We start from the raw sequence: 13,543 nt of genomic DNA, 5'->3' as shown, positions 1-13,543 counted from the left end.
ATGCTAATCTCTTTATCCATTTGTTTGCCATTATCTTAAAATTTTCTTGTTGTTGCTCCTCTGCTAATCTCTCTTCTGTTGTCCTTGTCCTTATGCATGTTAGACCATTTTTACAAATCCGTTTTCATTTTAATGGGATTTCAAGTAGCAAAAGTAAATATGCAGGTTCAACATGGAAGTCCCATTGTTAATCTTAAAAGTATTACCCCTGTTATACGTATAAGTATAATATAAAATTTTATGAAGTTCATTTTTTTGAAAAGGAGACATTGTGAAAAAATGTGCTTTTTAGCAGTTCCTATTTCAATAAAGTATTTTCTTGCTATTCCTCTGACTGCATTTAGAAATGATAAGATTTCTCTAATTTGTTGCTACTGAGATTTTTTTTAGGTCGTTTTCATGTCTATTTTTCATTATGAACTTTGTATCCTAAGTCTTTCTTACCCAGTTTTTTCACTTTCAATTTTTTTAAACATTCAACTTAAATTGAATTATACAAGTTTTTTTGTCTTAGTCCCACGGCACAGCCACATAACTATGGTGAATATTAAGCTGATTTTGCTTGCTAACATACACTATAAGAAAATAATGTGATTTAATTGATGTTAAGATATCTGAATAACATTGATATAATATATTGGTATAATATAAATTTAATTTCAGAGAACTTCATCTACAATAAATTTGTCACCAGGAGAAGTGGAAGAAGAAGATGATGATGAAAACACTTGTGGGCCCTCAGGACTCTGGGAAGCATTAACTCCTTGTAATGGATGTAGGAACCTTGGCTTCCCCATTCTTGCACAGGTAACAGTTTGCTTTTCTTAAAATATAATAAAACATAAAAATACTTGCCTACGTTTTTAAGGAAATATTTTTTCTCTCTTCCTGAAGATCCAATTAATATCTTACTCATTTTGTAATATTTCTTCAGTCAGTAAAATATTTATTTAACTTGCTGTACATGTGTGTATATGCAAACATATACTTTACATCATTTTATGTAGTTGTGTTATTTTGATCATAATGCTAGTTCCTGAAAAATTGAGTTGGTTTTGAGATTTTTAATATTTATGATCTAGAAATAGTTCATTTAAAGAATGCTCTTTCAAATTAAATTACAATTTTTATTAAAATAATAGAAAATGATTTACAAGGAAACACACAAGGGCTCCTTAAAAGCATTGTCACTGATTTTTTTTTAATTTTTTAGCACAATGGAACATTGTAGAATAACGTTCACCATTGAAAATTATGTAGGACAATCCAAAAATGAGACCAAAACTCTAAAATATTGACTATAATTTTGAAACCATCTCATTATTTGTTAAGTCAATTTTATTCTATTGCATTACCTTCAAATTGCTGTTGTGTATTTTGGACGACAAGCTTATGGAGGAGTTTCAGAAATAAGTAAAATTATCCAGAGCTAGGAAATTTGAAGCCAAAATGAAATTATGTAAAAAAACTTAGTACAAAAAACAATGTAATGGCAAAGATATGTATGTGTAACTACTAAGTGGAAAAATAGTCTTGGACAGAAAATAATTTGCAGTAATTGTCTAGAATAGTGTTACATCTCAAAAATATTATTTTGTTTTGCCTTAAGTATGAAGCAATTATGTCTAAGAAAAAAATCACATTTTTCATGTCTTATGTCACAAACTGATCATAGCCATTCAAATTCCAATATTAATTTATTGTAGAGAAAATCAAACCAGCATATAGTACTTAAAAAAATCTCTTCACCTTAACATGAACTATTTTTAGGACTTTAAGACACTATCCTAATCATTACAGAATTGTTATCAATATATACTGGACCGTGAGTTCCAGAAAGGTAGAGACTATATATTGTATTACATCTATTTCTAAGACCAACATAGTTCCTAGTATATTGTCAGTAGTAAGTAGCAGTTGAGTGGAACAATGAACAAATGTGTATATATGGCTGTTTTCGTTTCCTCACTTAAAGAGTTTTACCTCATATCTGTAAGGAAATAGAAAGGAATGAAAGAAACAGATTTTATTACTATAACCTCATCTGCTTAACAATTTACTAGTAATTGAATGCTTTTATCTATTTTGCTTTTATCTATTTTACTTGTTTCATAAGATAAAGTCTTAGGGCTCTGAGCTATCAATAATATATGACTACAATTTGATTCTCTGCCACCTTCCTAAACATTTATTTTTTTCATTTTATTAGGCTTGGTAGTAACTTGATTTTGGTTTACAATTTTTTAATACTAGATATTTTTCTTTGGCCATTTTCCTGTGAAATTAGCAAATAATAATATTTTAGTAGTTACATTTACCACAAAATGTTTCCCAGTCTGCAGCTTTCCCCCTTAATTTGTGTATGTGAGTGTATTTTCTGTAGTTTTTTAAACTATCAAATTCTTTAAAATTCTTCAGCTCTTTTTTGTTTGTTTAATTCACCTCATCTAGAGATAATTCCCATTTCTCTCATTATATTGCATCCTGTTTGGCTTGGATTTTCTTCTGAAATCTCTTATTTCTGTTGTCCTATTTTTAAAACTACATGACTCAGTTTTGATATTTTTACATATAATGCAGGAGAAATCATGATTGCATTAATTAGCTGACATGATTGCCTGCTGTTAAAAATTTGTATTTTATAAAAGCACCCTTATTGGGATTTTAATTGTTACTGCATTACATCTATGAATTTACTTGAGATGTAGTATCCTTCTTTTTTACTCTATTTAATGTAATGAATGAAGAGTAGAATTCTTTTATTAATATTCTTATCTGGACTTCTACTAATATTTTCAATTTGCTGATGGACTCTCCTTTAACATATGTTTGTGTATCTAGAATAAATTTTAATACATTTGTTGTGACATTGGAGACATGATATCAAATGTAAATTTGTCCTACAACTTGCAATAGCTTTGAACTCAGGACTTTCTGGGCCAGCTTCAAAATAAAAGTTTTCTTAAAATTTCATGAATAACAGGATTTTATTTTGAAGTTGTTTTTTTAGACCTGAAATAAAAATCATTAAGCCAACCACTGTGCATATAAGGTCTCATGAACAACCACTACCTTACAGTTTGGTATAGGAGCCTTTGGGATCAGTGGAATTAGAATAGTGCTATGCAAATTTCTGTATACTCAGATTTGTTGGATTCAAATAAAATACATTTATTTCACATTTATAACCCTTAATTTAATTGGATCCAGCACACATGTATCAAATATCTTCTATATTCAAAGCATAGTGCTAAGCTTCAGAAACAGGATTATGGAAATGCAGACTTAATTAAAACTATGTGATGTGTTACTTTTAGAATCTTAAATAGATTTTTTACTTGCAAAATTAGAACACTGGTTGATCCTATAGATCTTACACTTCTAAAATTATCTAATCTCTAGTTTTTGTCTAGATTTTGAATTGATCCTATATTCAAGTTTTAGCTAATTGTTTTGTTTTTCTAGTTTTAATATGGCATTTTATTCTTCCATTGTGATGAGATGTTATTTAGAATTCTAAATTTTCACAAAGAAATTTAGAATTCTAAATAACATCAGATAATTAAAATTAAGATTTATAGAATATGTTGGGTACTTTAGTATAATTCCAAAGCAGTTAAATAATATTTAAGTTGGGTAAAAAACATGAACAAAGAGACTGGGGAAATAAAGCCCTTTCTAGAAAGTATAATTAGTTTTTCAACATTCCTGACAATAATATTTTTATAATAAATAATCTTTACCATTTGCTTCTGTCCCTGGTTATATATTTTGGGGATTTTAGAATTTTTTTTGGTTAATATATGTAGATGAAAAATGGATGAGGGTCTTCGAGAGTAATCTTTAGCATTTTATTCTGTCATCTGTGCATTGAATCACAAATATCAAGTTAAGGGAAAGTTAAAGATAGGTCAGAGCCTGATCAGAAATTGCCATTTGTTTTTATTGCTACCCTTCCCTGTTAATAGAGCATATGTTATTAGAGCAGAGAATTTGAGTTGAATTGTATTAGGGTGGATGATATTGCTTTCCTCCACAGTCTTATATGAGATACCCACCTCTGCACCATGTGCAGTACAGGGCTCTGAAACTCTTTCCTAAAGAGTCAGTCCTGCTGGGTGGAGACCTCTGGCTTCCGTCCTGGTCACTCATGTAGGCTTCACTCTGCAAGGTTGTAATGAGGGGGTCCCAATACTGAGCTGTTAGCAGATGGATTTGCCAATAGTTTCTGCTCTTGGAATCACCATATTTATGCTGCCCTCTGGGAAGAGGCCAGTAACTCCTACTGATGTGCTGGAAATAACCTCTGAGTAGAAGAAGGGCATGCAGCCCTTGCTAACAACAATATTCATGTCGAATGCTCCCACTATGGCCATTCTAGCTGTGCTTCTGGATCTGTGAAGGCTGCTCCTGTCGCCATCCCTGCCATTTTATCTGATACTGCAGGCTTTGTGACTGCAGAAGTGTGTGAACTCTTGAAAGCAGTATGTGTGGGGGGCATGATGAATTCATTCCTCCCTAGCATAACCATAAGAGGTGGCCCCAAACAATTCAGGGTTCATGTGAAGACTCCTGATGTCAACTTGATCTTGATCCCTTCCAAAGAAATGAATGACACTTGCCTATGGGAGAGACAAGCAAGTGAAATAAAGTGAGACTTTTTATTCCTATTGCTAAACAGTAAGAGCCTATAATAATCTTGAGTTCTCAAGTCCAATCTCCCATTTTTGCAGGAATTCTCCTCTTCAGTATCTGCAAGAACATTATTGTAATTCACCAGCGAATATCCTCATATGCTTTTTTGTATACACTTGTGTTAGTATTTCTGCTGGCTAAGTGGCATGCACTTTAATATTCTGATAGCTACTAACAGTGCTCACAAGCACATCCCTCTGCCAACGATGTATAAAAATCAGTACATGGTGATCATGGGGAGACATGGGGGGAGGGTATGGTCAGGATGCCACAGATGGCAATACAATAGTGGACATGAAAATAAGAGTTGCTGACAGCTGAGGAAGCTCTGAAATACAGCATTGGGGAATACTTTGGAACACCTAGAACCTCCCCAATGTGACATGATCTCCAAATGGAGGCTCTTTTGGCCCTGAACCCATTCAAATGTAATGAATTTTCTAGGTGAGCCTCACTACCAAAGGCTCTGCAGGACTTTTAGCTGTTCTCCCACAGCACCCTGGCCCCCCCATCCTTTAGAGTCTCTGTGAAGACTTACCGCTGGGCTCTTGTCCTCCTCTTCAAACCCACTTATGTCCAGTGTGTCTCCAACTGGGATGGCCTGGGAACCACTGTAAGCCTCTACTGGTGGTCTCAAAATGTAAACAAGGTTTTCCCAATAAACAAAAAGATCTTTTGTATTAGAAGGGTGACACAGCTGAAGGTAAAAAGAGCGGCCAGTGGCAAGCTTCAGGCGGAGCTGCTGTTTTTTACCATTATGGATGGATATTGTTACAAACTTCAAGGGAAACAGTCTGGTTAGCTCTAAGATCTGTGTAGACTTGTGATCTTTTTCCTGGGTAGCAGGGCCATATCTGTCATAGTCATCACAGATAGCAGCTCGTCAGGCCAGCAGCATGACGTCAGGTAGTGTGAGGTGGGGGCTAGTGTGAACGATGCCCACAGTCACCATTCGGGCACGGTTGTGCACGTCAATCACTTCTCCTTTTTTACTGACCTGTATAAAGTCACTCTCAAACACTGGGGCATGCTTGAATATAGTATACTCCCCCTTATACAGTTGTTGCTGCAGTTTCCCCATGGAGGTATTAAACATACCCATTGCAGGGCTGCTTTGGGCTGTGTAAAGTGGTAACTTAGATTGGTTGTTCATGGCCATCTTTTATCAGGACTCCTAGGGGTCCTCCACACTTTACCACCCTTTACAAGGTGTCCTATTTCCCTGGTTTCTCTAGCAAGTGGGTTAGCAGTGGTCTTTTGCAGGCTTTTTTTTTTTTTTTTTTTTAATCTCTGAGCAACTGAGACCAGGGTGGGGGTACTGATTACCAATTGCTCAGTGCTAGAGACAGTTGCACCTGCACCAGACTGTGCTCTGCCTAGAGCATGGAGATATCGGGGTGCACAATGTTAGGGACCCAGTAGATGACAGGGTGCTCAGATGTTGAGTGCAGAAATTGGGGCCCCAGTAGATGTTACCATGTGCAGATGTTGAGGAGCAGAGGTCAGGGCCCCAGTAGATGTCAGGGTGCACAGATGTGGAGGCCCACAGAGGTCGGGCCCCAGTGGATGTTATGGTATACAGATGTGGAGGAGCAAGAGATCCCGGCCTCAGTAGATGTCAGGGTGCGCAGATGTTGAAGTGCTCAGATGTTGGGGTCCCAATAGATGTCAGAGTGTGCAGATGTTGAGGCGTGTAGATGTCGGTGTTCACTTGGAGTGGGGAGGGGCCTCCTCTTGAGCCTGACACACTGGTTTACAATAGCCTCTGTTCTTTTGGATTACACAACCTCACTGCCAATTGTATACGTACTGCTCCTCTCCTCCCAAACCGAAGCCTCCCCCGAGGCTTAAACCACCTCAGAGGACCCCTTTTATCTTCTCCTGCCCATTGTGACCTGTGCCCACCACACACTTTGTCTCTGTTGCCCAACAGCCCCTCCCTCAGAGCAGGGACACTGTCCTCTCCACCTCACCCCACCCGTCCTTACTACACTGCCCTGACTGCCATAGCTCAGCACAACCCCCTGCCCCAGAGACCCACTGAAGGATCTTAATACATATTGACAAATTGCTTTCAAAAAGGTTTAGGCAGAATTTCTGTTAGGTATGAGTTTAAAATATACACACTCTCTTATCCAGTACTTTTAGTTGTAGCCAATTAGAAGTAATTGTAGACAATTTATCTTGAAGAGAGAATTGGACAAGTTGGTAAATAGGTTAGTACAGGGTGTTTATTAAGGTTTATTGTAGCAAAAAAAGATAATAAATAAGATTAATATCTTACAATCAGGGTTTGGTTAAATAAATTATGGAACATTCTATGATGCAATACTCTGCAGTCATAAAAATCATTATGTAGTTCCCTATTTGACATGAAAAGATATTTCTGATTTTTTTTTCTTATAGATAAAGAGCAAAGCAAAAAGATTTCAAACAAGTGTTATATGTGTGGTCCAATTTATATAAGATCATCTGTGTATATGTTTGTATATGAATGTATGTTCAGTGAAATGTTTAAAGGGCTTATCTCCAGATGGTGTAACTTTTATTTTCCTTATACTTTCTATTTTTATTAGGATAATTTCTATTAATGGGAAAAATAAAACTGTTTTTATTAGCAATTTTTTTTACAGCCATGATACATTTTATGTTTTGATACACCCTCACATTGCTGATGAGATTTTAAGCTTTTTCCTAGACATCTCTATGCTGATTATACAGTGAAAAGAGCCTTAAACATTCTTAAACATTCTATTCTTACCGCTATCATATTGTATATGTATAAAAAAGGTCTGAGAAGTTTTGCCAACTATTGTAAATGTTATCAATGCAATAAGATTAAGATATCTTTATTGGCATAATGGTATACATAACACACACATACACATATGTAAAGCCATAGTTTTTGAGTCTTTAGTTTGTTCTATAGGTCAAAACAAACATTTTTCTTCCCTTCATATTGAAATATCTGGTTATTTCTGTTAATATGAGTATTTTCCCTTTTTTATTAAGAAGCCTCTTAACATACCAATAGCAATTTTTACTGGCCTGTTTAAAGTCCTTGTATCTTAATTTCTACTTTATGTCTCTATTACTTATCTTATAATTAGAAAAAACAATAAGCCTAATATACAGTTAGTAATCAAACTAACATTTTAAAAGTATCTCAGTGGTTTTGGTGTTTTTTGAAAAGAATAACTAGCATTGGACACAATAATTTAATTTAGGTGCTTTAAAAAAATAAAGTGAAAATACACCTGTTTTCTTAAAAGTACTTTTATGCCATGCACATATATTACAAACTATTTATCTTAGGGTTCCATTAGAGCATGAGATAATTGCGTTGTCTCCAGGGAAATCAGACACTGCAATACTTGTAGGTCCTATGGATTTTCAGAAATTTTTCCAGACCATTCATTAGACCAACAACAGTAGAACTCCTATTATTGCCCTGATAATCATCATGTGTAGCATTCTGGAAAATATATCTCTATTTTCATTAATCTGGTATAGTTTGTTTTGAACTCCCCTAGCCATTTAGAAAACTACCTTATTAATATTTGCCTCAAAACTTAAGTTCAAATGGCTAAATAAAAATCTACCTGAACCTGAGATTAAGGAATTCTTTTTATGAGAATGCAGAAGCTTTCTGTATGCTTGCTCTTAGAACAGATTTCCATAGTTAGGCATTAGATATTATTAAAATAAATTTATGCTCCCTGTCCTCTATATTAGAGTTGTGTCATCGAGTAAATCATTTAACTTCCCTGGGTCTTATTTTTCTCATCCTTGAAATTGAGATGACTCATTAGGTATCTTTCAGCTTCAGAATAGTTATGATTTTTATGATAGAGATTTAACTTTTTCTCCCCATAATGAAACTACTATGTACTTTGAAAATACTCCAAACAATAATAATGAGTCAAGGAATTATTCAGATCTCAACAGCCCTTGGGAATTGTGTGATTCAATATATAGTCTTATTCTGTTGCTGAACTTCTTGCTGAAACTTTTAGAAGAACCAACATTCAAAATGTTAGCTTAGTAATTTGGGCAGTGAATGAGGGGAGTGCTTAAAACAATGTAACTGAAAATATGGGTTAAACATTTTAGACAATTTAATTAATAATGAACATGGCTGTGGTAGGAAGATTAGTTCCCCCAAAAGATGTCCACATCTTGATCTTTACAAGTTGACTCCATGACATTACATGATAAAGATTCTTTGCAGATGTGGTTAAGTTAAAGATCTTGAGATGGGGAGATATCCTGGATTACCCAGGTGGGTCCAGTGTAATCACAATGGTCTTTATAAAATAAAGGCAAAAGGTTCAGAGTCAGAGGGATAAATGATGATGGAAGCAGAGGTTGAAGTGATGATGACCATGAACCAATGAATGCAGGTGGTCAAAAAGCAGGACCTCCCCTGGAGCCTCCAGAAAGAACCAGCTCTGCCAACATCTTGATTTTAGCCCAGTGAGAATCATTTTGGACTTTTGACATCCAGAACTGTAAAAGAATAAGTTTGTGTTGCTTTAAGCTACTGAGTGTGTGGTAATTTGTTATGGCAGCCCCGGGAAACTAATGTCTTGAAAAATACCTACATTGTCACAGTGTTTGTAGAAAGATGGATGTTAAAGGCACTACTGGTGAGGGTTCTGAAAAAAAATGAGGAGAATGGTAGAGAAAACCTATACCATCTTAGAGAATACTCAAATCATCATAGATAGAATGTTGGTAGACATGCGAATATTGTTGAAGGTGCTTCTGATAAAGACTGAGAAGTAAATGAGGAAAAGGTTATTGAAAACTGGAAGAAAGGAGGTGTTATACAGTAGCAGGAAGCCTAGCAGAATTGTGTTATATAGAAAGCAAAGTAGTAAGTGATAAATTTGGATATTGAACTGAGGAGGCTTCCAAGCACAGTGCTGAACATACAGCCTGGTTTCTCCTTGCTACCTATAGCAAAAAAGATAAATTGAGTGAATAACAATTTCTTTTTCAACAAGAGCATTCTTTACTTGAGACATACTTCAGAATACATGGTTTTAAAAGATACATATGAAACATTCCATCCAAGAAAAATAGAATACACATTTTCTTCAAGTATACACAGAAGAATCCCCTGGTTAAATCACATTTAAAAAGATATAACAAATATTATAAATTTAAGAGGACTGAAATCATACCAAGCATATTTTCTAGCCACAATCGTACAAAACTAAAGGTCAATAATAAAACAAAGCTAGAAAATCTAACTTTTAAGCAAAAAGAAACCAAGATGTGATGATTGGAGATATTTTCAGCCTGTCCAGATTGAAAAAGAGGCTAAAATTTGTAGATTCACTCTCAAGAAAGTGTGTCCCGGGGAGAAATCTAAAAGTGTGACTAGATAAGTTTTTTTAGTGCCCACGGGATCAAAAAATCAAAGTATTTCATCACACACAGGGCTCTTTGAAGAGATTAGGTATGTATCTCATAGATCTCCTCAGCCTACTCAGCACAATCTAGAGATGGGATTATCGAGGAAAGATCTGTGGAGGAGGCTTTTGTTTAATGGAATGAATCTCTGTGACATACATAAGATACCCACAGGGTCTGTGAGAATGGTATATCAGCAGAGATACTGTCAGTTAGGACTGAAAGGGGACAAGGAGAAAACAAAATAAAAGAAGGTTGTCGGATTTGTAAAGGAATGTATTCTTACAGACAAGAAACAGGCTTATAAAACTATGCAGTTGCAAATATATGTTAACTTTTATTAAATCGGAAGTAAGACTCATAGGACAGGGCTGAGGATGGAGCTGAGAACTAGAAAGGATTATTCCTAGTCCTTGAAACCTAGTGGACTTGGCCTAGTTGGTTTTCTAACTTGCTTATAACTGTTTACTCCCCCCCTTTTCCCCTTTCATTTCTCCCTCTTTGAATGGGTATATCTATAATTGTTATTCTATGCCCATCCTACCATTGTGCTTTGGGAGCAAATAACTTGTTTTCTAGTTTCAAAGATTCACAGAGGAAGAGGAATTTTGCTTCAAGATGGATTATATTCAGAATTTCTCCCATACCTGATTTAGATGATGAGATTTGGGACTTTTGAGCTGATAAGATTTAGATGAGATTCTGAATTTAAATTGATGTTGTAATGGGTTGCGCCTTGGGAGATTGTTGAGGTTGGGGTGAATGGATTTTATAGGTGGATAGATGTGATTCTTTGGGTCCCAGAGGATGGAATATAATAAACAATATTGTCTTCCTCCCTTTATAAATGTCCAGGTTCTAAACTGTGAATATGTTGATTTATATGTCAAAAGGGACTTTGCAGATGTGATTAAGTTAAAGATCTGAAAATGGGGAGGTTATCCTGGATTGCCTATGTGGACCCATTGTAATCATAAGGGTCCTTATAATAGGGAAGATGATATGATGAAGAAAGAGAAAAAAAAATTAAATGTTATGTTGCTAGCTTCAAAGATGGAGGAAGAAGCTATGAGCCAAGGAATGTAGGTGACCTCTTGAAAATGAAAAAAGCGGAGAACAAATTCTCTCCTAGAGACTCCAGAAGTAACAAGACCTGCTGACACCTTGATTTTACCCCTGTAAAACTCCTTTCAGACTTCGGATCTCAATAACTGTCTGAGAATAAATTAATATTGTTTTAAGCTACTAAGTTTGTGGTTAGTTGTTACAGTGACTAAAGGAAACTAATATGATGACTGTGAAAATTTGGTCAGTAGACATTTCATCTCTTATATACTCATTCAAGGAACAGAAGCTTGCTGTCTATGTCTAGGCAGAAGGTAGGAGTTGCAGGCATTTCCAGAGAAATGTATTTTAGCTTTACTATCAGCATTCATTTGATCTAGGTTTTTATGATTTTATGTAGTCATTTTAATAACTTTCAAAATAATTGCACTAAAACTTGACCATTGGAAAGTCTCCATTTTGTATATTTTTAGGAAACTATTATAATGATGATGATAATAGTGATGTTAAAAATAATATTTAGCATTTAGTGAGTGCCTACCCCATGCCGGGTATGGTGATAGACACTTTACATTCCTTATATCACTTAAATTTCACCACAATTCTATGAAATATTTTCACTTGACCTTGAGAAAATTAAGTTTCAAGAGATTAAGTAACTTGCCCCAGGTTGCTTATCTATAATGTTTGATCTATAACCCATGTGAATACTTCTTTATGAAATTTTTAAAAAAATTTCTAAAGGGCCCAGTTTCTCACAGTAAGTAAATCTGTATATTGTTTATTGTTCAGTATTTTTCACTGTAGCATTTCTCTGTTAAAGAGGATATCAGTAATTACTGATGTCATTCTTTTTTAGTGTATATTCAATTGATATGTCATTTTACATTATGTTTCCAGGGTGGTTGAGCTGCTAAATATATTTATTATTTATTCTACAGATTAAAAAAATTAATGGCTTGATAGGAATCTCAGTTCATTTAGAATCCCTCCACATTTCTCTATTCTTTTATGCATTCATCCACCTATTTGTTTTACAAATGTGTATTGACCACTTGTTACATGCAGGGTATAGAACACTAAACAAAATAAACATGCATCATGCCTCATGTTGTTTTAAATTTTGAGCCAGGTACTGTGAATGGGGATATAACATAAAGATTACATATGGTGTCTGCCCTCATGAACCTTAAAGTTTAGTTCAAGTAATTATCCTGACTGCTATTTATTGGTATAATCATGGACAAGTAACTTACCCTTTGCTTCCTGTTCTTTAAAATGAGGAGACTATTTTCCTGTTTATAGGATTATTATAAAGATCTTAAAATACAAACGCAAGTTTCTGTATAAATTCCTTCCTATACAAATGCAAATTGATCTTTTTCTATTCAGTTCTGGGCCTCTGAAAATAACACTGGCAATTTTGGTAGGATTTGCAGGTTAAAGAACAGTATGTATAATGCAAACTAACTTCATAATAAGTGCATTAAGATAAGTGTAATATTTATTTGTGCTTAGAAAGTCTGGCAGTACGAGACTATGGACTTTGAAAAACAAACTGAGGGTTCTAGAGGGGAGGGGTTGGGAAGATGGGTTAGCCTGGTGATGGGTATTAAAGAGGGCACGTTCTGCATGGGAGCACTGGATGTTATATGCAAACAATGAATCATGGAACACTACCTCAAAAACTAATGATGTAATGTATGGTGACTAACATAACATAATAATAAAAAAAGAAAGTCTGGCGGTACATATGCTATGCAAATACTAGTTAATAATAGTTATATCTAGTAGTTCTATCTAAGGCGTACTATTTCAGGGGGACTTTAACTTCCCACATTATATACTTATATGTTGTTTGGATCATTTATATTAAGCAATCTAATTTTCTAATAAATATTTTATATTTTGTGAAAAAAAATCAATGCCGTGCATTGTAAAAAGTCATGACAATTCATTATGTCACCATGAGTTTCCATAGAATAGTTTGAAAATAACTGCTTGCATCTGTCCTTCATCCATTCCTTCACTGATGCCATCCATTCACTCAATCATTCATTCATTTTTCATATTAGTCTATACCTTTCTAGGCATTTTTGATTCAGTTGTCTTTAATAATTTAAATTGCTATTTAAGAGGATTAGGTAGGGACAGCTGGGAGACACTGTGGGATGAATCGTTTGTGTGATTGTCATTGTATAACTTATTTTTATTAAGGACATCAGTTATTATTTGTCATTATTGTTTTAAGTCACATTTCCCTGATTATTAGTGAGAAGGAATCTTTTTCCGAAATGTTTAATGGGCATTTATATTCTTCTTGTGTGAATTACATACTTATTATGTTCAACAGTTTTTAAAA

The 13,543-nt window shown here is 34.7% G+C and overlaps 2 protein-coding genes across 7 annotated transcripts in view; one reads left to right on the top strand and one right to left on the bottom strand.

Annotated features, from left to right (window-relative positions):
* ANKS1B (ankyrin repeat and sterile alpha motif domain containing 1B) overlaps positions 1–13,543 on the top strand; it is a 1,102,644-nt gene that overhangs the window by 295,374 nt on the left and 793,727 nt on the right. For all 6 annotated transcript variants that reach the window (XM_028121697.2, XM_028121696.1, XM_028121695.2 and 3 more), the window contains exon 9: positions 664–807. In XM_028121697.2, coding sequence (XP_027977498.1) covers positions 664–807 — 144 coding nt within the window. The remainder of the gene's footprint in view (positions 1–663; positions 808–13,543) is intronic.
* GARIN6 (golgi associated RAB2 interactor family member 6) lies at positions 4,431–5,854 on the bottom strand. The gene is given in 2 exon segments (XM_028121620.2): positions 4,431–4,622; positions 5,234–5,854. Coding segments are annotated over 2 exon segments (813 nt in total).

Source organism: Eumetopias jubatus, unplaced genomic scaffold (genome assembly GCF_037043125.1).
Source record: "Eumetopias jubatus isolate StellerSeaLion01/CBP00866 unplaced genomic scaffold, mEumJub1_p1.0 scaffold_8, whole genome shotgun sequence".
NCBI classification, from domain to species: domain Eukaryota; kingdom Metazoa; phylum Chordata; class Mammalia; order Carnivora; family Otariidae; genus Eumetopias; species Eumetopias jubatus.
This window is presented reverse-complemented; position numbering and strand designations above follow the sequence as displayed.